Here is a 26,412-nt window from a genome sequence, read left to right as displayed (position 1 = left end):
ATTGATGGGTCCCTCACCTCCCCAGTCCATGGTGTGCAGGCAGTGAGGAGATGATGTGCTGTAACCTTTAGCAACCAATCAATGAGCAGTGGTGATGTGCACTAACCACTTGCAACCAATAATTGAGTGGTAGGGATGTCCAGTAACCTCTAGAAACCAATCAGTGAGAAGTACTGATGTACAGCAATCTCTAGCAACCAATCAACAAGCAGAAGTCATGCACTGTACCCTCTAGCAAATAATCAGTGAGCCATAATGTGTGCTGTAACCTCTAGCAGCCAGTCAGTGAATGGTAATGATACACTGTAACCTCTGGCAACCAATCGCAATTGCTGCCTGATCTGATTTTGAGTCTAGCTGCTATTTATAGTAAGTCTCAGAGGAGGTGGAGAGAGAAATTGCTTGCAAGGAAATATTTGCCCAGGGTCCAATCAATATTAAAGACTGCCCTGCCAAGCTTACATAACTGTCTTTTCTTCTCCTCTATACCTTAGTTCCACTTTGTGTTCAACATAGGGGAACATAACTAAATAAATATTGCGACACAGTTAAACATGATGGTATGTTCCATTTATCATAGGTTCAAGGGCATGTTGTCAGACTGGTATGTGAAACAAAACATTTCCTAGCATTATCTAAGTTAGTGAAACAAATTTTTTTTTATTTAGAAACAGATCCTCCATCCTGGAAACCTGATCTGGCAAGCTATATTTGATACAGATTACCCCATGTTAACAACTGTTAACTATACTGATAATTATCAAGATTTGTTTGTCTGGAATGTCACAATCATTGGATGTAAGGTTGCACCGATACCACTTTTTTAAGACCAAGTACAAGTACCGATACTTTTTTTTTCAAGTGCTCGTCGATACCAATTACCGATACTTTTTTTTAATGCCAAGTGACGGTTTTCAAAGCACAATACAGACTAACGATATCTTTTTTGTAATTATGAAGACTGAAGGGCACTGATTTGCAGCATTGATAGGTGGCACTGACTGATGGGCACTGATTTGCAGCACTGACAGGTGGCACTGACTGATGGCCACTGATATGCGGCACTGATGGCTGGCACTGATAGGTGGCACTGACTGATGGGCACCGATTTGCAGGACTGATAGGTGGCACTTATGGGCACTAATAGGTGGCACTTATGGGCAATGATAGGTCAAACTGATTGGTAGGCATTCACGCTGAAATGCAGCACTGATAATTGCTGGCAGCCTGGCATGATAAAATTAAATCGACAAAGAGTAGAGTATACAAGAGCCCATCTTGATACACCCTGCACTTGACCTCAGTAAGCCTAGTCAGAATGCAGCAGCGGACATCTTGTTACACCCAACCCATATAGTTAGTCAACTATATGGGCTGGGTGTAACAAGATGTCCGCTGCCGCCTTGTGACTGCAGGCTTACTGATGCTGAGTGCAGGGTGTTCCAAGAGGAGCGTTGCGGTGTACAGTCTCTGACGGAGACTCGGGCCGTCACTTCCGTTAACGATTCTGACGGCCCGGGTCACCGATTCTGATGGGCTGCACATGCGGCTGCGACCTACACCCCTGTCCCATAAGCTCCTTCCGCTGCAAGGACTCACTCTCACTGTGCCAGGACTCGAGCTTCGCTCTTCCTTCTCCGCCCACTGACTTCCGGGAGACTCTGTATGTAAAAGGTATCGGGTGAAGCATTGGGAGCATTTGCCCGAGTACTTGGTTAAATACTTGGTATTGGCACCGATAGCGATACTAGTATCATGAAAGCTGTTTCACATTCTATGCAGATTTTTACTGTGTATTGGATTCCATTCAGAAAACTTAAAGTGAAACGAAAGTCTGAATAAACAAAAAAAAAATGTGAGCAGGCGTGCTATTTATTGTGGAAGAAACATGCAATAAAGTGAATTTACCTGCCTGCTAGAAGTCTTCTTCAACCCTTTTAATCCACCAACGCAGAAACTGTGTTGGTAGCAGCAGGGGTTTTTACACACACTCCTGGCATCTGCATGTATGTCTGACAAGTCAACTGCCAGCTGTTGGATGGAATAGATCAAGAGGCTATGCACAACCCTGATAACAGCCACAACCCACGCATGCCCCCACTATGCTTTCAGGGCTCTTCGCGCCCATCGGTAGACCCAGGATGAGAATGGCAGGTGCTGCTGGGTAGAAGTGAGGGAGCTGAGTGAGCATCCATTCATTGTTCTTCTCTTCCTCTTACTGACCTGAAAGCAACACATAAAACATCACTCCTGTGGCTCCATGTCACTTTGCCCAGCCTATATGGCTGGGTAGAAGCTGGTGGAATGTGATCATCATTGGAGGACAGGTGAGACATCTGAGGTATTTTAAACCTCAATAAAGAGAACTTGTCACCAAAAAATCATCACATAGGGGATTTTTTGTCCACTATTTGATGAAAAATGTTAAATGTTAAAAGTGAAATTTGTTAAAATGTTGTAAGACAAAAGTGGAACAAAATGAGCGAGCAGGCAGGGATTAAGCTTTGTTTCTTCTGCATTAAAATTACTTGAGAACCTGTCCGCTCATGTACAGTGAGCTGCACATGCAATGGCAAATTTGACTGAATGAGATGTCATCCCCTCCAAGCCAATAAAATCGGCCAGTGATCAAGACCCGGAAGCCGCCCGCCCAATGATGTCAGTGGCTGGGTGGGGAGCTCAGGGATGCCGTATTGCTGGAGCGGAGATTACTATAGTTTTGCTTTAAGTAAAAACAAATGTTTTTTTTTTTTTAATTAAAAAAAAAATTACCACCCCCCCAAAAAAAAAGAATTTTTGAGCCCCCTCACCCTACATACATAAACATAAGAACATAAATGCATGCATTAGGGGCGCCTACACATGAAAACATATTGCGCTACACACCACCACACATGCCAGAGTGATTCTAGGTCCCTTACTCCTGGTTTAAGCTGCGTACACATGATCGGATTTTCCGACGGGAAATGTGTGATGACAGGCTGTTGGTGGAAAATCCGACCATTTGTACGCTCCATCGGACAATTGTTGCCGGATTTTCCACGGACAAATGTTGGATGTCAGGCTTTAAAATTTTCCACGGACAAATGTCTGTTGTTGGATTTTCCGAGCGTGTGTACACAAGTCCGTCGGACAAAAGTCCATAGTACAAACACGCATGCTCGGAAGCAAGGATGAACTGGAAGCGGTCGGTGTTGTAAACTAGCGTTCGTAATGGAGAAGTAACATTCGTGACGTGACAAATGATGAAATCTCGAAATGCCATATTGAAATGCATCACAGTTAAACATGATGGTATGTTCCATTTATCATAGGTTCAAGTGCATGTTGACAGACTGGTATGTGAAACAAAACATTTCCTAGCATTGTCTACCTTAGTGAAACAAATTTTTTTTTTTATTTAGAAACAGATCCTCCATCCTGGAAACCTGATCCGGTAAGCTATATTTGATACAGATTACCCCATGTTAACAACTGTTAACTATACTGATAATTATCAGGATTTGTTTGTCTGGAATGTCACAATCATTGGATGTAAGGTTGCACCGATACCACTTTTTTAAGACCAAGTACAAGTACCGATACTTTTTTTTTCAAGTGCTCGGTGATACCGATTACCGATACTTTTTTAATGTCAAGTGACGGCTTTCAAAGCACAATACAGACTAATGCCGCGTACACACGACCAGATTTTACGGCATACTTGGTCCGGCGGACCGGAGTCCGTCGGACAATTCGATTGTGTGTGGGCTCCAGCTGACTTTTTTTCCCCAAAAGTTCGACGGACCTAGAAATGAAACAGGTTTCAAATCTTTCCGACGGACTTGAGTCCGGTCGAAAAGTCAGCTCGTCTGTATGCTAGTTCGACAGACAAAAACCGACGCTAGGGCAGCTATTGGCTACTGGCTATCAACTTCCTTGTTTTAGTCCGGTCGTACGTCATCACGTCATACTTTGGTTGATCGTGTGTAGGCAAGTCCGTTCATTCAGAAAGTCCGTCGTAAAGTCCGTCGAAAAGTCCGCCGGACAAAGTCTGCCGTAAAGTCTGCTCGTGTGTACGCGGCATCACAATATCTTTTTTATAATTATGAAGACTGAAGGGCACTGATTTGCAGCACTGATAGGTGGCACTGACTGATGGGCACTGATTTGCAGCACTGACAGGTGGCACTGACTGATGGCCACTGATTTGCGGCAATGATGGGTGGCACTTATGGGCACTGATATGTGGCACTTACTAATGGGCACTGATATGCGAAACTGATGGCTGGCACTGATAGGTGGCACTGACTGATGGGCACTGATTTGCAGCACTGATAGGTGGCACTTATGGGCACTAATAGGTGGCACTTATGGGCAATGATAGGTCAAACTGATTGGTAGGCATTGGCGCTGAAATGCAGCACTGATAATTGCTGGCAGCCTGGCATGATAAAATTAAATCGATAAAGAGTAGAGTATACAAGAGCCCATCTTGATACACCCTGCATTCGACCTCAGTAAGCCTAGTCAGAATGCAGCAGCGGATATCTTGTTACACCCAACCCATATAGTTAGTGAACTATATGGGCTGGGTGTAACAAGATGTCCGCTGCCCCCTTGTGACTGCAGGCTTATTGAGGCTGAGTGCAGGGTGTGCCAAGATGAGCGTCGCGGTGTACAGTCTCTGACGGAGACTCGGGCCGTCACTTCCGTTAACAATTCTGACGGCCCGGGTCACCGATTCTGATGGGCGGCACATGCGGCTGCGACCTACACCCCTGCCCCATAAGCTTACCTTCCGCTGCAAGGACTCGCTCTCACTGTGCCAGGACTCGAGCTCTGCTTTGCCTTCTCCACCCACTCCGCCCACTGACTTCTGGGAGACTCTGTATGTAAAAGATATCGGGTGAAGCATTGGGAGCATTTGCCCGAGTACAAGTACTTGGTTAAATACTTGGTATTGGCACCGATACCGATACTAGTATCATGAAAGCTGGTTCACATTCTATGCATTTTTTAGTGCATTTTCAGTTTTGCAGAAACACACTACAGTCCATTTAACATGGTTTCTTATGAATGTAGTTCACATCGGTACATTTTCTGGAAAGGTCCAGGGTTTTTTTTTCTAGTTTTTGGTTCCGTAGGCTTCAACGGTTTAAAGATGTGTATTGAAAAATGCAAACTGCACCTGCAATATGCAAACTACAACCTGCACAACTGTGAATCATGCGTGCGGGAGCTCCCAGTAATGGCATACTAGCTGAAGCAACGGCACGAACGAGCCATTGCTTCAGTGCGCATGTGCTGATGATGTCGGCACATGCTGATACAGGGGATATCTCCTATACCGTGCATGTGCACGGGAGCCACCGGTAACGGCACAGTCTAACTGAAGCAACGGCACGTAATCTACGGATAGATTGGATAGATTCTCAGGTTTTCAATGGATAGATTGATAGCAAACGGAGTAAATGGCTCCCGCTGCTGTCAATCAAATCCAATGACGTGGGAGCCGGGGGCGGGGCCGGGTCCTGCTGTCTGTGCCAATGGACGCAGCATCAGAACATGGCAGCGCGCCCGCACGAGTGCCCCCAAGGAAAGCGCTTCTCTGTCAGGGCACTGGAGAAGAGGAGGAGCCTGTAGCAGCGCAGAGGGACCCCAGAAGAGAAGGATCGGGTCCACTCTGTGCAAAACCCTTGCACAGAGGAGGTAAGTATGACACATTTGTTATTTAAAAAACAAAAATGAGACTTTACAACCCCTTTAAGGGCTCATTCACATGGGTACTCACCCTGTGAGGTCAGCCCATGTAAAGTGAATGAGTATGCAGTTTGAAAAGTATGCAGGGAGGATTGTTTAATTGACTTCTGTCAAAGGGATTCATTGACAGCCACTGCCAGAATACAAAGTCTCGGTATGGGGATTCCTCCACCTAACTCGTCTGTGTGCATGGAGGAATCTGTTTCAGTTTCTTTTTTTGTTCAGTCCAGTGGCCGAATTAAATAAAACTAATAGTATACAGTGCCTTGAAAAAATATTCATACCCCTTGAAATTTTCCACATTTTGTCATGATACAACCAAAAACGTAAATGCATTTTATTGGGATTTTATGTGATAGACCAACACAAAGTGGCACATAATTGTGGAGTGGAAGGAAAATGATAAATGGTTTTCAATATTTTTTTTTACAAATAAATGTGAAAAGTGTGGTGTGCATTTGTATTCAGCCCCCCTGAGTCAATACTTTGTAGAACCACATTTCACTGCAGTTACAGCTGCAAGTCTTTTTGGGGATATCTCTACCAGCTTTCCACATCTAGAGAGTGACAGTTTTGCCCATTTTTCTTTGCAAAATAGCTCAAGCTCTGTCAGATTGGATGGAGAGCGTCTGTGAGCAATTTTTAAGTCTTGCCACAGACTCTCCTTTGGATTTAGGTCTGTACTTTGACTGGCCCATTCTAACACATAATAATGCTTTGATCTAAACCATTCCATTGTAGCTCTGGCTGTATGTTTAAGGTTGTTGTCCTGCTGGAAGATGAACCTCCAGTCTCAAGCCTTTTGCAGACTCTAATACGTTTTCTTCTAGGATTGCTCTGTATTTGGCTCCATCCATCTTCCCGTCAACACTGACCAGCTTCCCTGTCCCTGCTGAAGAAAAGCATCCCCACAACATGATGCTGCCAGCAATATATTTCACAGTGGGGATGGTGTATTCAGGGTGATGTGCAGTGTTAGTTTTCCGCCACACATAGCGTTTTGCTTTTAGGCCAAAAAGTTACATTTTGGTCTCATCTGACCAGAGCACCTTCTTCCACATGTTTGCTGTGTCCCCCACATGGCTTCTCGCAAACTGCAAACGGAACTTCTTATGGCTTTCTTTCAACAATGGCTTTCTTCTTGCCACTCTTCCATAAAGACCAGATTTGTGGAGTGTACGACTAATAGTTGTCCTGTGGACAGATTCTCCCACCTGAGCTGTGGATCTCTGCAGCTCCTCCAGAGTTACCATGGGCCTTATGGCTGCTTCTCTGAATAATGCCCTCCTTGCCCGGCCTGTCAGTTTAGGTGGAAAGCCATGTCTTGGTAGGTTTGCAGTTGTGCCATACTCTTTCCATTTTCAGATGATGGATTGAACAGTGCTCCGTGAGATGTTCAAAGCTTGGGATATTTTTTTTATAACCTAACCCTGCTTTAAACTTCCCCACAACTTCACATCCCTGACCTGTCTGGTGTCTTCCTTGGCTTTCATGATGCCGTTTGTTCACTAAGGTTCTCTAACAAACCTCTGAGGGCTTCACAGAACAGCTGTATTTATACTGAGATTAAAATACACACAGGTGGACTCTATTTACTAATTAGGAGACTTCTGAAGGCAATTGGTTCCACTAGATTTTAGTTAGGGGTATCAGAATAAAGGAGGCTGAATACAAATGCACGCAAAACTTTTCAGATATTTATTTGTAAAAAATTTTGAAACTCATTTATAATTTTCCTTCAACTTCACAATTATGTGCCCCTTTGTGTTGGTCTCATAAAATCCCCAAAAAATAAATTTTTGTTTTTGGTTGTAACATGACAAAATGTGGAAAATTTCAAGGGGTATTAATACTTTTTCAAAGCATTGTATGCCAGCTCAAGTCACTGATACCAGAACAGGAGGTAAGGCGATATCATTTAATAAGGACACCTGTTCCAGTGACAGCTGTGTAATAGTGGAATTCCCCTTCCTTTGTAGACATTTCCTTACTTCCTGTTGTGTCTTCAGGCAAAGAGAGATTTCAGCAACAGGACAGCAAAAAAATAAAAAAAAAAGAACGGAATTATAAACCATTCTCTACTGTCTCCAAATACAGATTTTAGGCATTCCCTGGCTGCTAAATCTAGTGGTGTGACCCTTGAATTCTGCGGGAATGTTCTCATCACTGGACATTATCGTCTTCCGTAAACTTTTGCTTATTTTTTTTTCTCTTTTTATAAGATGTCATTCTCTCACCATTGCCAATAAACGTGCACTGAATGTATGACAATAACCATGAAATATGCAAAATTGTCTAATTATAGAGCAGCGCTGGAGGGATGGATCCATATGGCCTGGGGGAGGGAGTAAAAGATGCATAGTCCATATTAATCTTGCTTTTTCATGTTTACAGAAACAGGCCTCTGAGGGAAAGAGTGATTGTTTATATGGGATGGTGATGTCATGTCAATTACAACGACTTACTCTGAGTGACTGTGCACTCTTGTATGCCACGAAGGAATCTCTGTGTGCCAGCTCTCGTCTGTAACACAGCAGTGTGGCAGCTGCCCCCTGTGAGTCCCCCTCTTTAGTGAAACATTCCAATTCCGAGCTTTCTGAAAGTCACAAAAATCAGCTTAGCTTGGAGATCAAACATAACTGACTGCTTTTTTTTTTTAAATGGCAAATTCCTTACCAAAATATAGATAAATATATATCATATACAGTAAATGCATTTTCAGTCCTTACAGATTCTCCAACTATGTATAGAAGACTGAGGAGGGCATATTAGACCTAATCTGAAGATTACAGTGAAGTGGAGATCATCACTAATCAAATTTACAAAAGCTTGGATGGAAAATGCACGGATTGATAAAGCCTCATGCTCAGGAGATCTGCATGATGTGAAATTAGGGTTGCCACCTTTTCGTCAAGCCAAACCCAAACACTTTAGCAGTCTGGGGCACCTTTGGGTGCCCCAAGGAGGGTAGTAATGCGGTGTGCAAAGCGTGCCGTAGCGAACAGTGGGTGTAGCCAAAGGACTCTTACTGACATCATCACCCTGCTCCCCCCCGCCCCAGTGATGCCAAACCTGCACCCAGGCAGCTCCCAGGCAGCAACAGATTTGTGTGTGATTATCTTGCTTACTTGGGGAGCCCCAGCCCACTCTGAATAATGTGTCCGGGTTTCAGTCTGCCTGAAACCATGATTCAAAACCCGGACTGTCCAGGTGAATCCCAAACAGGTGGCAACCCTATGTTAAAGTGATACTAAAGGCTTGTTTTTTTATGTTTAAAAATAACGAACATGTTATACTTACCTGCTCTGTGGAATGGTATTGCACAGAGCAGTCCAGATCCTCTTTTTCTGGGGTCCCCCGCCAGCGCTCTAAGCCCCTCATCTTCCTCGGGTGCCCCCAGGGAAAGACACTTTTGTGTCTTTCACGACTCGGCCATGCACTACGCTCCTGTGTCACAGGATTTGATTGACAGCAGTGGGAGACAATGGCTGATATTAATCTGTCCAATGAGGAGAGAGACAGTGGATGGAGCCGCTGCGCTCATTCACATGGAGTGCCTCCATAGCAAGCAGCTTGCTATGGGGGCACCCGAACTGAGCTGCTGCTCTGTGTGTCCATTCAGACAGGGAGCCGCGTCCCAGCCCCGCCCCTCTCTTTCCTCATTGGCTCACTTATTTTGATTAACAGCAGCGGGAGCCATTGGCGTCCGCTGCTGCCTCAGCCAATGTGGAGGGAGAGCCCCGGACTGCCGAGGCTGTCGCGCAACATCGCTGGATCGAGATGGACTTTTTTATTTTATCTTAACCACTTAAGGACTGAGCCTCTTTCTGAGATTTGGTGTTTACAAGTTAAAAACATTTTTTTTTTGCTAGAAAATTACTTAGAACCCCCAAACATCATTATATATTTTATTTTCTAACACCCTAGAGCAGTGATGGCGAACCTTGGCACCCCAGATGTTTTGGAACTACATTTCCCATGATGCTCATGCACCCTGCAGTGTGGTTGAGCATCTCATTTACTAAGCTCTGGAGCAACTGCACTTGAAAAGTGCACAGTCTATTTGCATTTAGTAAATTCACCCCACTGTGTTTCTTCTGCATTAAAGGTTCTAACCTGCACATGTGCAGCTCAGTGTACAATTTGGGCATCTGCCGAGATTAATAAACTCCTGTGCACGCGCTGGCGTGATGTCATCTCAGCCTGGCCAATCAAAGCGGCTGAAGATCAGTAGCTGAAAGAAGACCAGCTAAAGGTGTCAGTGGCTGTTGGGGGAGTTCCTAAAGATTGCGTTGCAATTGCAGTTATGTTGCAAATTTTGTGTTGTCCTCAGGAAAGTAATAGAGGGGAAATCTTCCAATGGGGCATTAGGTCTGGTGATCTGGGGGTCCCCAAGGAATACCCTTAATTTGCAGGGATTTCGTCTCCTTTCCTGGCTATGGGACACAGATCGCAATAATAAATAAAAAACTGACAGGGGTTAAAACTCTCTCTTGCTCTATCCAAAATGAAAAAACTAGTTTTGCCTATTAATCTTAGATTGTAAGCTCCAACGAGCAGGGCACTCTGACTCTATCAAATTGTAATGTAACTGTAATGTCTGCATTCAAACTGTTGGCGCTATATAAATCCTGTATAATAATAATAATAATCTACTTAAAGCGGAGTTCCGCTTCAAAAAAAAATGTAAAGTCAGCAGCTACAAATACTGCAGCTGCTGACTTTTAATAATTGGACACTTACCTGTCCCAGGGTCCAGAGATGCGGGGAAACTAAGCCCCGCTTGTCTCCCCCTCCTCTCTGCATTGCCAGCATAGTCACTGTGGGCGCCCGGATGTGCATGCGCGAGCCGCGTGCTGTGACTGGAAGGGCAATAATCTGGGACCTGTGACGTGTCCATATGATTGCCGATAGGGAGGGGGGAGAGGTTATCTCCCTTCTGGTGCCGCTGGAAGTGGGAGCTGGAATCCTCTAAAAAGATGGTACCGGCTCCCCCCCAAAAAAATGACATGCCAAATGTGGCATGTCAGGGGGTCACCTCCCTTAAAGTGGAAGTTCCATTTTTGGGTGGAACTCCGCTTTAAAGTGGTAGTCTTGTACCTACAGGTAAGCCTATAATAAAGCTTACCTCTAGGTACAGTAAATACCTCCTAAACTTGCAGTGTTCAAGAGTTATTCACGCTGCATGCAGCCAGTGACGTCACCGGCGCATGCGCTCTAAAGGGACGCTATACCTGTGCCGTTCCTTCAGAGCTCTGTGCTGCAGCCGCGCCTCCCATGCACATGTGCGGAAGTGACGTTATCGCGGCTCAGCCAATCAGATGGCCGGAGCACGCAAACCTGGAAGGGTAGACTGGGTGAAGATGGAAGCCCTGTTAGTGTTAAGCATATGCGTACTAGCACATTAATGCTTTTGTTTTGCAGGTTTAAAAGAAAAAAAGGCTACGGTTTACAGTTAAGAAAATTCTCGTACGACAGAATACCACTTTGGAAGTGATGTAATGTGTTGTATTGTATTGTAATGTATTCATTTTCAATTTTCTTGGATAATTTCGCATGGACTGTCGTCTCTCGTCTCGAAAGCTGTGTACTAATGATCAGATTATTGTATGATCGCTCCAAAAGTGGTGTTTTTCTCTGATTTTCTGATCTTGTGTACTAGGCATTAGGGACTGTCCAATATTTTTGTATTGAGAGTACACACAAGTGGTGGGGAGGGAGGTACAGGGAGCTGCCTCGGTGGGGAGAACACACAATGACTATTGCCAGCAGCCATAACCACTGGCAATAATCGCATAAACAATCCGACATGCTGGTTGTACCCAAACTGATCAATCAACTTGGGTACATTCAGCCTGCCCATAGATAGTTCGAATCTCAGCCGCTCTCTGCTGAACCAGCCGAGATTCCTCTGTCTATGGCCAGCTTTACTGTATTTTTTAAATATATTTTTGCCAATATATCCAGACTTTCAGGGAACCCTATTTATCCTCTCAAATTGGGAATAAATGATACAGTTACGTTGACCATTTCCATTTTTGTAACTAGTTATGTATCACTCTAGACACTCAATCTAAAAGTTTGCACTGAACTACCTTTAGTGAAGTTTTATAACTACTTGATCTACAACTGGTGGATCATTAATCGCTCTGTGCAATTGATTCAAGTGTTTTACAGCTTCTTTTTCCCAATGTTTGTAGAGCCCCCCTAACCTTCACCCTGCCATCTAATGGAGTGTGTGTTTGTGTGAGCTGGCTGTGTATTTAGGTGACCACCCTCCCTCTCTCCTGCTGACAATAGCTCTATTCTTCTTGCTGCCTCTGATGTAGCTGCAAGCGTTTTTAGGACAAGCCCAATGTTATGACAACGGAATCGTGTTTACAGAGGGAGGCGCATGGACAACACACAATGGGTTAACCAACTTCAGCACTGCACCCATCTCCCTTTAACCCTTCACTGCCCTTATCAGCAGCTACCCATCTCCCTTTAACCCTTCATTGCCCTTATCAGCAGCATACCCATCTCCCTTTAACCCTTCATTGCCCTTATCAGCAGCATACCCATCTCCCTTTAACCCTTCATTGCCCTTATCAGCCGCATACCCATCTCCCTTTAACCCTTCATTGCCCTAATCAGCAGCATACTCATCTCCCTTTAACCCTTTTCTGCTCTTATCAGCAGCATACCCATCTCCTTTTAACCCTTCTCTACCCTTATCAGCAGCATACCCATCTCCCTTTAACCCTTCTCAGCACCAATCAGCATTGTGCCCATCTCCCTCACTGCAGCATGCCCATCTTTACTGCCCCAATCAGCAGGGTGCCCATCTCTCTTTAACCCTTCACTGCCCCAATCAACAGCATGCCCATCTCCCTTTTACCCTTCACTGCCCCAATCAGCAGCATGCCCATCTCTCTTCAACCCTTCACTGCCCCAATCAGCAGCGTGCCCATCTCTCTTTAACCCTTCACTGCCCCAATCAGCAGCTGCCCATCTACCTTTCACCCTTCACTGCCCTTATCAGCAGCGTGCCCATCTCCCTTTAACCCTTCACTGCCCTTATCAGCAGGTTGCCAAGGCAAGGAGATTTGTGATAGAGGTCATTGGGAAATCAGAGCACGCTGTATATACTGTATCTATCTATTTATATACTATATACAGTATATATATATATATATATATATATATATATATATATATATATATATATAAATCCTATATAATATTATGTTTGTGTGTGTATATATATATATATATATATATATATATATATATGTGTGTGTGTGTGTGTGTATTTATATATAATGTATATATGTGTGTGTAATTCTACAAATCATATATATATGTGATTTGTAGCGTGCCAACAGTTTATAAAATAATGGAAACAGTCCAGTTCCAAGAGCTTACAATCTAAAAGGGAAGGTTGTGAAGAATATTGGGTGTGTGATGCCCAGCTGGCAGAAGGAAATGTCTCCCAGTGTGACTTGTCCCGGTGTCAGGTGGTGTCCCTCCCGTCCCATCCTGGTGTCCCCGGTGTCCCAGGTGTGCCGGGCCCCGCCCTCCCGGGGCTGGAATGCGGAAGCGGGTGGGAGGAGGAGTCCGGAGAGACACGGCGGGGAGATTCCCGGAGAGAGAAGCCCGGTCGGGACAGCTTGGGGGGCACCGGAGACACACAGCGCTCACAATACGGCTATGACACGTGGAGGGTCGGGCGCCGCCCGCATTGTGTAGCCTGGCAAGTGGCAGCATGCCCCCCGCCCAGTGAACCATGTCTGCCCACATCGCCCTCCCCCCGGACTCTGACCCTGTGCCCACCGGGCCAGACTCGGGCCAGGCTCTGGAGCCCAAGAAGAAGAAGCACAAGAGCGGCACTTTACGCCGGGCACTGAGCTGGCTGCGCGGGCGGAAGAAGAAGAAGCCGGAGGCCAAGCGGCAGGATGGTGAGAAAGGTGAGGAGTGCCAGGTGTGTGCCATATGAAGGGGGTACATGAGGAGGAGGAGGATGGGGGAGGCTCAGTCTGGCTGGGGAGCAGGTAGATAGAAGTGTACTCCTCTCAGCACCCACCTGTCATGTATAGGCAGGCACTGCTTCCAGGTTACCTGATCACCTTCATGCCAACAGGCCTAGTGCCTGTACCCATCCTCACCCTCATCCCCTCCTACATACTGACCACAGGGACCTTTTATTCTGCATATCATTCACATGTTGTCACTCATCAATGATCTATAACAAACTTTGCAAACTTTTTTTTTCTTCTAATCCTCTCTTCTTTTTTGAGCCCAGCTTTGTGTTCTGTTTATAAAATAAATCATTGCATGTTGCTAGAATCACAAGATACCACATAATCAGAAGAATGACAAAACATTGGGCTCCTGTAAACACAACCATGTGCCCCATCCCATCAATCTGCTCAGGAATCAGTAGGGTGTATTTTCTGTATTGGATCTCACCTGATCATATAGAACACAACTGACGTGATTCAGAATACCATCTTCGCTATAAATACGCTTTTTGTAAAAGTACAGAGTTGAGGTCAGATGACAAGTAAAATGTCTGACGGCAGCTTTCTCTCTGTGACTTTGCAGATAAATATCAGGAGATAGCAAACACTTTACATGGGACGCTGTTAATGAATAATTAAGCAGCGCAGAAGCGAAATCTTTCTTATGTTTTCCCAGAATAACAGCATAGAAATATTAGAAATATGATGAGAGAAAGGCGAGTGTCAGTTCAAGGTCAATGCATGTTACTGGGATGTATTTGATGTATGGATTATCAGTTAAGAGACGCTTATTACTGAGGAGTATGTGTAGTCAGGCTGGCTACCTGGGGCAATATATACCCATGTCCAGGCTTGTATGCTTTATTCTACTTGTTCGTGTAAGTTTGGCTATGACATGTTGTGAGCTCCCATAGATAGGCCTATCCATCATGCTTTAGCTGCCTGCACAGGTTTACCATAATAGAAAGCAGGACAGTGGTTTAAATTAGCGCATAATGCCTGGTGGCAACCCATAGACGTAAACATATGTCATCAGCACACATTGGATTCTTTACATATAGTGCAAATTGCAGATGTTAATTGATTACATCACAGTGTCAGTGCAACATTACAAGGCTGTGCAGAACTCTTTTGGCAGGCATCTTTAACGCCCATCTCCAGGAAAAGTAAAAATCCTCCTCTTCAGTGGGGCTGCCCCTGCGTTGCAAGGGTTAGGTGTTTAGGTGTTCATTTAGGTCTAGGGGGCCGCAAAATGCAGTTTTATTTACCTGATCCCCCCCCCCCCCCCCAGCAGCCAGGACTCTCCTCTACTCCCCCTATGTTCCCATGGCAGTGGACTGTCCCTTGGAGTCCTGACGTTCATTGCTCATTCACTACATTGTACTTGATGACATCAGAGGAGTGGCAACAGCACAGAGCATAGAGGAGAGGAGGCTGTGTAAAGGGAGCCTGCAAGAGAGAGGATCAGGTAAGTAAAACTGCTTTTTCTGGTGCCCTAGTCGTAAACAAGTATTTATTCGTTTGCAATGCAGGGGCAGCCCCACTGCATAGGAGGATTTTTACTTTCCCGGAGTTCAGCCTTAAAATGCCAGTGAGACACTATGGAGTTGATTTACTAAAGGCAAATAGACTGTGCACTTTGCAAGTGCAGTCGCTGCAAAGCTTAGTAAATGAGGTAAAGCCTCACTTTTGCAAAAAATACCCAATAACGTGCAAGGAAAAAAAAAAAAAAAAAAGCATTTTTGCTTTTACATGATTGAATGATGGAAGTCAGCTGAGCTTCTGTTTATTTACTAAGCTCTGGAGCAACTGCACTTGCAAAGTGCACAGTCTATTTGTCTTTAGTAAATCAACCCCTGTATTCTTACACTTAGGGGGTTATTTACTAAAGGCAAATGAACTTTGCACTGCAAGTGCACTTGGAAGTGCAGTCGCTGTAGATCTGAGGGGAAGATCAAAATGAGGGGAAGCTCTGCTGATTTTATCATCCAATCATGTACAAGCAAAAATGCTGTTTTTTTATTTCCCTTGCATGTCCTCCTCAGATCTACAGCGACTGCACTTCCAAGTGCACTTGCAGTGCAAAGTGGATTTGCCTTTAGTAAATAAACCCTTTAATTCATTTTGTTGTTTGTGTTCCCCTGAGTTTGTTTATTGTGACCTGCTTATCATCACATGCCTGATAAAGGGGTCCCATGTGGCTTTAACATGTAAACGTTTGTAAGATATTTAAAGTGTCTCTAGTGTGCTGGTGCCAATTGTTCACATTATGCTATTCTAACCAGATGGCTATTGTTTAGCGCCCCTATATGCCAGGCTTTTCCCAGGAACATGTGAAATGGGAATATTAAGTTGTGGCAACTTACAAGGCATGGTTCTCACCCTGATTCAAGAATGCTTGTCTTGCTACCTCCTTGCACCATTGGAAGCATCACCAGTATGTGTTTATTACCTGGAAATTATTTATGCTCAAAAATGTGCTGTATTGAGCAAGCCATTTGTATGTTTGTTAGGTGTCAGTTGACTTCCTTTCCATTGACCATATGCATACATACGTACATGGAGCAGCATGGGGTGAGCCTTAAAGTGATATTAAATTGGTTGTAAACTTTCAGTTTTTTTTTTTATAAAAATAACAAACATGCCTATACTTACCTTCTCTGTGCAATCGATTTGCACAGAGCAGCCTCAAACCCCCTCTTCTTCTGGGGTCCCCCGCCAGCGCTCCAAGCCCCTCATCTTCATTGGGTGGACCCACGGAAAGCCACTTTCCTTGGGGGCACCTGTGTGGGCTCACTCCTGAGTCTTGCTGCTGCATCCATTGACACAGACAGCGGGACTCGGGCACGCACCCCGCTCCCGTGTCACAGTACTTGCTTGACAGCAGCGGGAGCCAATGACTCATATCAATCTGTCCAATGAGGAGAGAGACAGCGGATGGAGCCGCTATGCTTGTGCACATCACTGGATCAGATTGGGCTCAGGTAAGAAAACGGCGGCGGGGGGGAGCTGCAGCACAGAATGTTTTTCACCTTAATGCATATAATGCATTAAGGTGAAAAACCTCAAGGTTTTAGAACCACTTTAAAGTCTTGTTTTTTTGTTTAAAATTAACAAATGTGTATACTTACCTGCTCTGTTGCAGTGGTTTTGCACAGAACAGCCCAGATCCTTCTCTTCTCGGGTCCCTTGCTGGTGCACCTGGCCCCTCCCTCCTGCCGAGGCCCCCCACAGCAAGCAGCTTGCTATGGAGGCACCTGAGCCAAGCCACTGCTCTGTTTGTCCATTCAGACAAAGAGCCGTGGCTTGGCCCCGTCCCTTCTCTCGTCTCATTGGCTCACTGACTTTGACAGCAGCGGTCGCCAATGTGTCTCAGCCAATCAGGAGGGAGAGTCCCGGACAGTCGAGGCACTCGTGCAACATCACAGGATCGAGATGAGGTTCAGATAAGTATAAGGGGGGGTTCGGAACGCATTCAGAACGATCATCCAAAAATGTATTAGTTTGTGCTTTTGAAAGCTGATCATGACAGTTCATGTGAACATATCTGAAGGGACAAGCTGGAAAATTTTTCCCGTAAGATAACAGAACAAATGATTTTTGTGTAATTAGTATAGTATTTGTAAGAAAAAAATCTGTGCATGCTAGGAAACGAAAGAATACATTACATCACATCTAAAGTTGTCTTCTATCTAACAAGGACTTTAGTAACTTTAGTAACCTATTGGTTTCTCATTCATCCAATATTCTCATTGTGAGTACGAGGCTTTATCCTGTGCTGTCACTCATATGCAGTGCTGTTGTGTATCAGGAAGTGTTCAGCTGTTATGACAATCACTTGATCAAGAATGTATGTGGTATCACCATGCATAGTTCAGGAGTAGGAGAATTTCTGCTGGATACACAAAACAGTTGCAAAGATATGTACAGTTTTACTAACACATATCAAAATTGCAAATCTTGGTTCAGGCATTGAGGTTTAAGGGGTTAAGAAGCGACCCTGATTTATTTTGTATCGTGACTGAGAGGAAATGTGTGTCAGTCATACAGACATAATGTGTATATGGTGAGTGTACATTCTGTTCTCAAATTAAGGAGAAGTATAATCTCACACTCCCCCCTGGAGCTTTGCTCACTTGTTACATAGTTATTTGGCCCAAGGCAGTCAATGTGTGGTGCATAGAGTTACCAGTAATCAGTGCTGCATGCTGCCCATTATCTACAATGAACTAGTTCTCGTTGATAGTATTTACGTGACATTTATACATGTACACTATGGCTGCCATAGGCTCCATTGAATTGTCCCCTGATTTGACCAATAATGGCCATTTTAGTAAACAATCTATGTGGTTTGCCTTGGTACAAACTCAGCGAACAGCCTCTGGCTGACTGCTATCTAGGGAAAACTCAAAAGTCCCAAGCGGATTTTTCTGGATAAATCATTATTGTTTTTCAGTGTAGGGCCACGCATAGACATTGTACAGCAGTCACTGATGTTCCCATTTTTTGGGGGGTGAAGATCTCATGACAAAATGAGCTGGATCAGAGTGTTGTGCAATGTCTCAAGAGAAAGTCTCTGTTAAGAAAATCAGTCCAGATCTCTGTTCTCCTCTCTCACCCTCCCTTCTGGCACCTTTATCATAGAAAAAAGTATGACTTTGTGATACAAAAACATGCACATTTGGGAGAAACATTGTTTTCATGTTTATGTTACATTTTTTTCTACATAAAAATTGTGCTACAGTTGGAAATTCAGATCTCCATCTCATGTCTATGGCTAGCCAATGTTCTGCTATTATATAGTCCCTAGAATTACCTAGCCGAGGGGGTAGCAACTACACAGGCAAAATACATAAACATTGCTGTTTAGGCCATGTTCTGCAAACACATGTTGTGGGTCTGTTGAGTCTTAAATAATATATGGCAGTGTTTATCCAGTATATTGTATTGTAACAGAAAAGTGCACTAGCATATATGTGTGATTATATGGGATTTTCCTTGTCCTGCCTATTTCCTAAATGGTCTAACATGACACACAAACACTTTCCTTCCTGTGTAGGTTACACACCCTTTTTCCCGGAGCTGTGTAACACATGCTGGGTGTATCTGTGTGATATCACCGATTACATGTACAGTTGTACGTAGTCTGTTATTCCTTTGTAAGCTTGTTTGCAGAAGTTGTTTCCAGCAGGTTTCAAATTAACATTTTTTTAAAATGTTGTCCATATTCATAAGTGTCTGCTGATTTGGTACAAGTGTGATGTGTCAGAGGGCAAATGGTCACATTCTAAGTAAATGTTTTAAATTTGTTTTAAGAAGAACTCCCCTTAAAAGCATGGCTATTTAATACCTACCTATGAACTGTTTTACCTGCCAAAGGATTATGGGTTTTGCTCAGCCTGCTTTGTGATCCAGGCATGTTTGACAGACAGCATAGCTAGACCATTGACCTTACACCCAGTGAATCCAGCTCTGATCTCTAATAATCCAGCCTCTCTGGGTTCCCACAGCTGGCACCCTAATGACACGGAGCACAATACTTGAACAAAAATGAGCTGCATGGTCGAGTTGCCAGAAAGAAGCCTTTACTGTGTCAATATCACAAAAAAAGGAAGCCAAGGTGTGGTGGGACATATTGTAACTGGGCATTTTTGTGGCATTGGTGCAGTAGAGGCTTCTTTCTGGCAACTAGACCGTGCAGCTCACTTTTGTTCAAGTATTGTCATATTGTGCTCCTTAAAAACAACCACACCATCTTTTTCCAGAGCAGCCTGTATTTCTCCTGGGGTTACCTGTGGGTGTTTCTTTGTATCCTGAACAATTCTTCTTGCAGTTGTGGTTGCAATCTTTCTTGAGCTACCTGACCTTGGCTTGGTATCATGAGATCCCTGAATTTTCCACTTCTTAATAAGTGATTCAACAGTACTGATTGGTATAATCAAGGCTTTGGATATCCTTTTGTGTCTTTATAAATTTCCATTACCTTGTTACGCAGGTCTTTTGACAGTTATTTTCTGCTCCTTGTGGTTCAGTATCTAGACTGCTCAGTGCATCCATGTGAGAGCTAACAAACTCATTGACTGTTTAAATATAGACACTAATTGAAATTTAAAAAGCCACAGATGTGGAAAGTTAACCTTTAATTGCTACTTTAACCTATGTGTGGCTCCTTGTGTGTCTGTACCAAAGCCAAACATTCCAGGGCATGTAAGATTTTGATCAGGACCATTTGGGTAAGTTCTGTTATAATTCAAACAGATGTAAATCCATCTATAAAACAGTTTAATTTCTGGCACATGCTGGAAATGTAACACTCCCATTGGTTGTGCTCTCAACCATACTGTCAAACCATCCAATAGCTGGTGTCATAACTGATCATATGTGCAGCATCATAGCAGTTGTAGATTAAACAGAGGCAAAGATGGCAGCTTCCTTGGCTGAAAATGATAGGGGGGTTTACTTACACTTTAAGAAGGAGCCAAACAGCTATGTGATAATAAATGGCTTCATATGATCAATACCCTTAAAAAAATAATTTTTACGTTTTTCAACATGATCAGTCCTATTTTCAATATCAACGCCATGAAATGTCATGATTTTTGCCAGGGTATGCAAACTTTTGAGCACGACTGTACATTCATTTGAGTGGGCTGCCTAATGCACCAAAAGGTGCATGTAGCATTTTTGGCAGTGCAACACACATCTGTTGCAGGAGCAGATCGGGGGGGGGGGGGCAAGGGGGATATTGCTCCCCCGCTTTGAGAAATTAGTGACAAGCAGGCGGGTAAGCCGGCGGATCAGTTATTAGGCTGGCGGATCAGTCAGTGTGCCGGCAGGTGAGCGGCCGAACAGGCCAGTCGGCAGGTGAGGGGGCGGCGGGATGCAGAGAGATGACATCATCTATCACCGCCCGCCCTGCATCACCGCTCTCCTGCCCTCACTGTGCAGCCGCGGGCAGCAGAGAGATTACATCATCTCTCTGCTGCCCGCCTTCATTCTGGGACACAGCAAAAGAGAATCTGCACCGTGTAGCAGGCAAGTGACACAGCAAGTGACAATCTGCATCTGATGGCAAGGTGACGTGGCAAGTGACAATCCACAACTTGTGGCAGGTGACGTGGCAAGTGACAATCCACACCTTGTAGCAGGCAAGTGACACAGCAAGTGACAATCCGCAACGTATGGCAGGTGACATGGCAAGTGACAATCCGCAACTTGTGGCAGGTGAGGTGACAAATGACAATCTGCACCTTGTAGCAGGCAAGTGACACAGCAAGTGACAATCTGCAGCTTGTGGCAGGTGATGTTGCAAGTGGCAATCCGCACCTTGTAGCAGGCAAGTGACACAGCAAGTGACAATCTGCAATGTATGGCAGGTGACGTGGCAAGTGACAATCCGCAAGTTGTGGCAGGTGACAATCCACAACATGTGGCAGGTGACGTGGCAAGTGACAAGCGGCACCATGTATCTGGCAAGTGACAATCTGCAACTTGTGGCAGGTGACATGGCGAGGGACAATCTGCAACTTGTGGCAGGTGAAGTGGCAAGTGACAACCAGCATCTGGTGGCAGGTGACGTGACAAGTGATGATCAGCATCTGGTGGCAGGTGACGTGGCAAGTGACAATCAGCATCTGGTGGCAGGTGACGTGACAAGTGACCATTAGCATCTGGTGGCAGGTGACGTGGCAAGTGACAGTCCGCATCTGGTGGCAGGCCACGTGGCAAGTAACACATTCGGGGCTCCCACTGATTCTGCATCAGGGTGAGTTGAACTATTTTATTTTATATTCCAATGTAATAATAGAAATAATGCACTTCAATTGCCCTGACACCATAACAACCTTGGTGCCATGATGATTGAAGCGCCAACACAAGCCATTTCCCCGATAAATTGCCTGCAAAAAAACGTATTTTCTGGCAGTGCCCCTCCCAAGAGTAGACTCTGGATCCGCCCCTGATCTGTTGGCAGGGTGCTTTGTGGTGACACTACATCGCCCCAACATTACCACAGTGCAGTGGTTTAAATGGGCCACGGAAGGAGCATCAGCACACTGATAAAGAACATCTCTGTGTAGTCCTTTTCTGTTAGAGTGACAGCACAATGCAAAGAATTAATACCTGGTTACCTGAATCCTCTGTCCCTTCCACCCCAACTGTGAGTAGTATTGTGCAGTCTATTACAGGAGGCTTTTATCAACACAAAATTAGATACTTATGTTAGCGCTATAAGGCTCCGTTCACATCTAGGCGTTGATGGTTTACAGATGTTTTTTCTGGCATTTTTGCAGCGTTTTTGCACAGGTGTTTTGAAGTTGACAAGTCACCAATGAAAAGCAGTGAAATGCCGGTAATCTGCCAAAAAAGAAGCTCATGTACTTTTTTGAGCAATAGGCGTTTTGCTTCAGGCGACAGAACGCTTAGATGTGAACAGGGGCCATTGAAATGAATGGCATTTGTCTTGTTGGGCGTTTTTAGAGCTGAGGCTTAGAACAGAATATTGCCCAAAAATGCCTAGATGTGAACAGAGCCTGAAAAAACCCATAGATTGTGATGTGCTCCTGCCTAATGCTACATGTCTAATATTACAGTTTACGGACAATCTGAAATATGTTCTTCAATGCTGCAGTCTGTTCACAATTTTAGCTAAAACGAAAAAAATTGAGTGTGTGTGAATGTGTGAGGACTGACTCACTATGACTGTAAATATACTGGGTACTCTGAAGAAACAAAGGTGGGGTAAAATATTTTAGTATTAAAGTCATTGTAAAGTTAAAGGGTTTTTTACCTTAATGCATTCTCTGCATTAAGGTAAAAAAAAACTTTTAATGTTAGCTCACAACCCCCCCTTTCTGCTGAAGGGAAACTTAGCAGCAGTGGGGGGACATTGGCTCCTGCTGCTGTCAATCAAATCCTGTGAGCAGAGAGCGGGGGGGGCTAAGCTGCACTGCGGGTGTCAATAGATGGGATTTAGCCTGCACGAGTTCCCCCATAACAAGTTGCTTGCTATGGAGGCAGTTGGAGAAGAGGAGGAGCCAAGAGCACTGGCGGGGAACCCAGAAGAGGAGGATCGGGACCGCTCTGCAAAACCATTAGACCCCTTTCACACCGAGGGCGTTTTGCAGGCGCTATAGCGTTAAAAATAGCGCCTGCAATCCACCCTCAAACAGCTGCAGCATTGTCTCCAGTGTGAAAGCCTGAGGGCTTTCACACTGGAGCGCTGCGCTGGCAGGACGGGAAAAAAAGTCCTGCCAGCAGCTTCTTTGGAGCGGTGAAGGAGCGGTGTGTGAAATCAATGGGGCAGCGCTGGGATACCGCCGGCATAACGCCGCTATTGTGGCGCATTGAGGGCGGTTTTAACCCTTTCTCGGCCGCTAGCAGGGGGTAAAAGCGCCCCGCTAGCAGCCGAAATGCGCCGCTTATCCGACGGTAAAACGCCACTAAAAATAGCAGCGTTTTACCACCGACGCTATGGGCGGCCCGGTGTGAAAGGGCTCTTATATAGAGCAGGTAAGTATGTTTGTTATTTTAGAAAAAAAAAGAAACCTTTACAATCACTTTAACTCTTTCATGACTGAGGGGTGTTTGGGTCTTTGTGACCGGATTTTGGTTAGAAGGCTTTCAAGCCCAACTACTGAAAAAAAAGTTTGGATGGAGTGTGGAATTGTGCTGTCTATAGCTGTTTGTTTTCCCCTCTACTTTCTGCCCCGAGGGTAGTAGATCAGAGAGAAAGGAAGTGACAGACAGTCTCTGTAATTGGGACAAAAGCAGCTACAAAAATATGGTTAGAACCTCTGAGGTTTTTGGTGCTGTCCATGCATGCCTGTCCAATGACATGAGCGCCGGAGGGCGGGGCCCAGTCCTACATTCAGCGTTTATGAATGCTGGACTCAGGAGCGCGCCTGCAAGGTAAGCCTCCAGGACAGCACCTCTCCTAGGGGGTTATACGATGCGGGAGGAGCTACCAGCGCCGCCGGGGGACCCCAGAAGATGATGATCGGGGCCACTCTGTGCAAAACGAACTGCACAGTGGAGGTAAGTATGATATGTTTGTTATTTAAAAAAAATAAAAAACAAAGCCTTACAATCATGTTATGCATGTTTTCTTAACTCAGAAAGGTCCCTTCTAATGCTCTCAGCATCCTCCAATTCTTTTTTTTTTTGCTGCTCTGGTCTGACTTCGATTAGAGGGTGGCTATGTTCATTCTCCATGGTCTCACTGTATGTAGGAACATAGCCACTCTATCTTGTTTGCTAGGTACTATGGATTATGGGATTTGTAATGTGCATGACTGCAACTAATGTGTAGTGCTCATTCCAAACAAACAGAAGTGAGAGGGGAAAGAAGAGGTTCAGGAGCGCATAAAGGATGTTACAAGGAGGCAGAAAGCACAATAAGCAATAAACAATTTCATGAAAAAAAAGAGTACGGGACCATTAAATTGTGTATGTGTATGGATTATTTTTTTGAGAATAAGGATAGTGTCACTCAAAAGTATTTGTGAACCTCGGTTCACACTGGGACGACTTGTCAGGCGACCTAGTAGCGTCCCATTCAGTACAATGGAACCGTTCTAATCGGAGCGACGCAAGTGGCTCCGACTTAGAAAAAGGTTCCTGTACGACTTTGGGGGCGACTTGCATAGACTTCTATACAGAAGTCGTTTTGCAAGTCGCCCCGGCAGTCGTGTGCAGGTCGCCTCTGAGGCGACCTGCAAGTCGTGCCGCCTCTGGTGTGAACCGAGGCTTACCCTTACATTATAAAAACCTTTTTTTCTTTATTAATGAGTGATCACATAATCTCTGTTCTCAGCTGCAAAAGGGGCTTAGAGAGGTGGGGGTGAATACTGCAGGGGGGAGTATGCATACCAGCAGGAGAGCATTACACTGATCTTCCCACAAATGGTAGGGGAGCATATCAGCACAAGTCTGATCATTGGAGGACAGGCAAGCTGTGCTCCCAGCACAGCCAAAAAAGTGACCACACTCATATGTGATGTGCTTCTATACTTAGCATTGTCAGTTTGAAATGGGAAAGCAGGGGGACTGGCAGGATCTTCCAGAATTTCAGACAAGGGAAGCAATGCAAAGAAAAAAGGAAAAAGGATCATTTTTAATACAAGTACATGGTACAATAGACACATATCAGGAATATGAAATGTTGGGGTAACATACACTTTAGGCCCCTTTTACACTGATGAACCGGTGGGGTCTGCCTTGTCAGTTTTTCAGGTGGACCCGATCGACCATCCTTTGCTCTGACACCCGCCGGCATCTGATTCAATCATGTCCACTAAAAACAGGCAGATGGGGATCCATTCCCCATTCGTCTGGTGGATCAGATCAGAGGAACAGTCATATGGAAATAGACAGGTGGTCCGTTTCCAGCCAACTGCCCCATAGAGAATAGAGAACTGTGTCCGTGTCCACTCTGCATATCGGAGCGGACACGGACCTGGCATCTGCCTGCTCAGTGGGGATCAGCGGATGGATCCCCCCCCCCCCGCTAAGCAGGCTGATCCGCTTAACGGAGTCAAAGTAAATTGTATTTTTTTTCTCAGGCATACACAAAAAACAGGAAGAGGTAGATAATGTGTTAATTGTTCTTTCAAAGCATTGTACTAAAATAACTGCTTAGTCAGGTGACTGCAGTCAAAACATATTGATCATCAGCTTTAAGCCAATGTATTGGGCTCACGGTATCTAACCAATGCCGGCGAAAGCATGGTCACAGCAAACATACATTGCACATTTATGTACACAATTCAGCACATCCACAGTTCCACAGTTATATGTGCTGTGAACAGCAGAAAATGGGAAGGTAGATCTAATGCCTGGCACGTAAACACATAGCCAATAAGGATATAGACCTACCTGGCATGAGCCATCTAGTAGCGTGACATGCTTACTGCAACCTGCTGGTATATAGGGGAGAATTTATCACTTTCATTGGATGTCTTAAGCAGTTTTAACCTTTTCTACAGTGCGCAATAAAGGTACATTTTAAGAGCTGGAGACATTTTTCTTCGAGTATATTGCCTTAACCACTTCAGCCCCGGAAGAATTTACCCCCTTCCTGACCAGAGCACTTTTTGCGATTCGGCACTGCGTCGCTTTAACTGACAATTGCGCGGTCGTGTGACGTGGCTTCCAAACAATGTTGACGTCCTTTTTTCCCCACAAATAGAGCTTTCTTTTGGTGGTATTTGATCACCTCTGAGGTTTTTATTTTTTGCGCTATAAACAAAAAAATAGCGACAATTATGAAAAAAACGCATTATTTTTTACTTTTTGCTATAATAAATATCCCCCAAAAATATATAAAAAAACATTTTTTTCCCTCAGTTTAGGCAGATCATATTCTTCGACATATTTTTGGTTTAAAAAAAAAAAAAAAATCGCAATAAGCGTTTATTGATTGGTTTGCGCAAAAGTTATAGCGTCTGCAAAATAGGGGATAGTTTTATGGCATTTTTATTAATATTTTTTTTTATTAGTAATTTTTATCGTGACTGCGACATTATTGCGGACACATCGGACAATTTTGACACATTTTTGGGACCATTGGCATTAATACAGTGATCAATGCTATAAAATTGCTTTGAATACTGTAAAAATGTCACTGGCAGTGATTGCAACTGTGCGGGGGTGGGGTGGGGGGGTGGGC

General features: G+C 44.6%; 1 protein-coding gene across 1 annotated transcript in view; it reads left to right on the top strand.

Annotated features, from left to right (window-relative positions):
• Nucleotides 1–13,287: 13,287 nt before the first annotated feature.
• The window catches only part of NHSL3 (NHS like 3), a 77,301-nt gene continuing 64,176 nt past the window's right edge, over nucleotides 13,288–26,412 (top strand). Inside the window, exon 1 of the mRNA XM_073615347.1 lies at nucleotides 13,288–13,691. Within this exon, the coding sequence (XP_073471448.1) occupies nucleotides 13,511–13,691 (181 nt within the window). The 5' untranslated portion in view covers nucleotides 13,288–13,510. The remainder of the gene's footprint in view (nucleotides 13,692–26,412) is intronic.

The sequence above is a fragment of the Aquarana catesbeiana genome, linkage group LG02, assembly GCF_042186555.1.
Source record: "Aquarana catesbeiana isolate 2022-GZ linkage group LG02, ASM4218655v1, whole genome shotgun sequence".
Taxonomy (NCBI): Eukaryota; Metazoa; Chordata; class Amphibia; order Anura; family Ranidae; genus Aquarana; species Aquarana catesbeiana.
The sequence above is the reverse complement of the archived record's forward strand: the minus strand, read 5'-3'. Positions and strand labels throughout refer to the sequence as shown.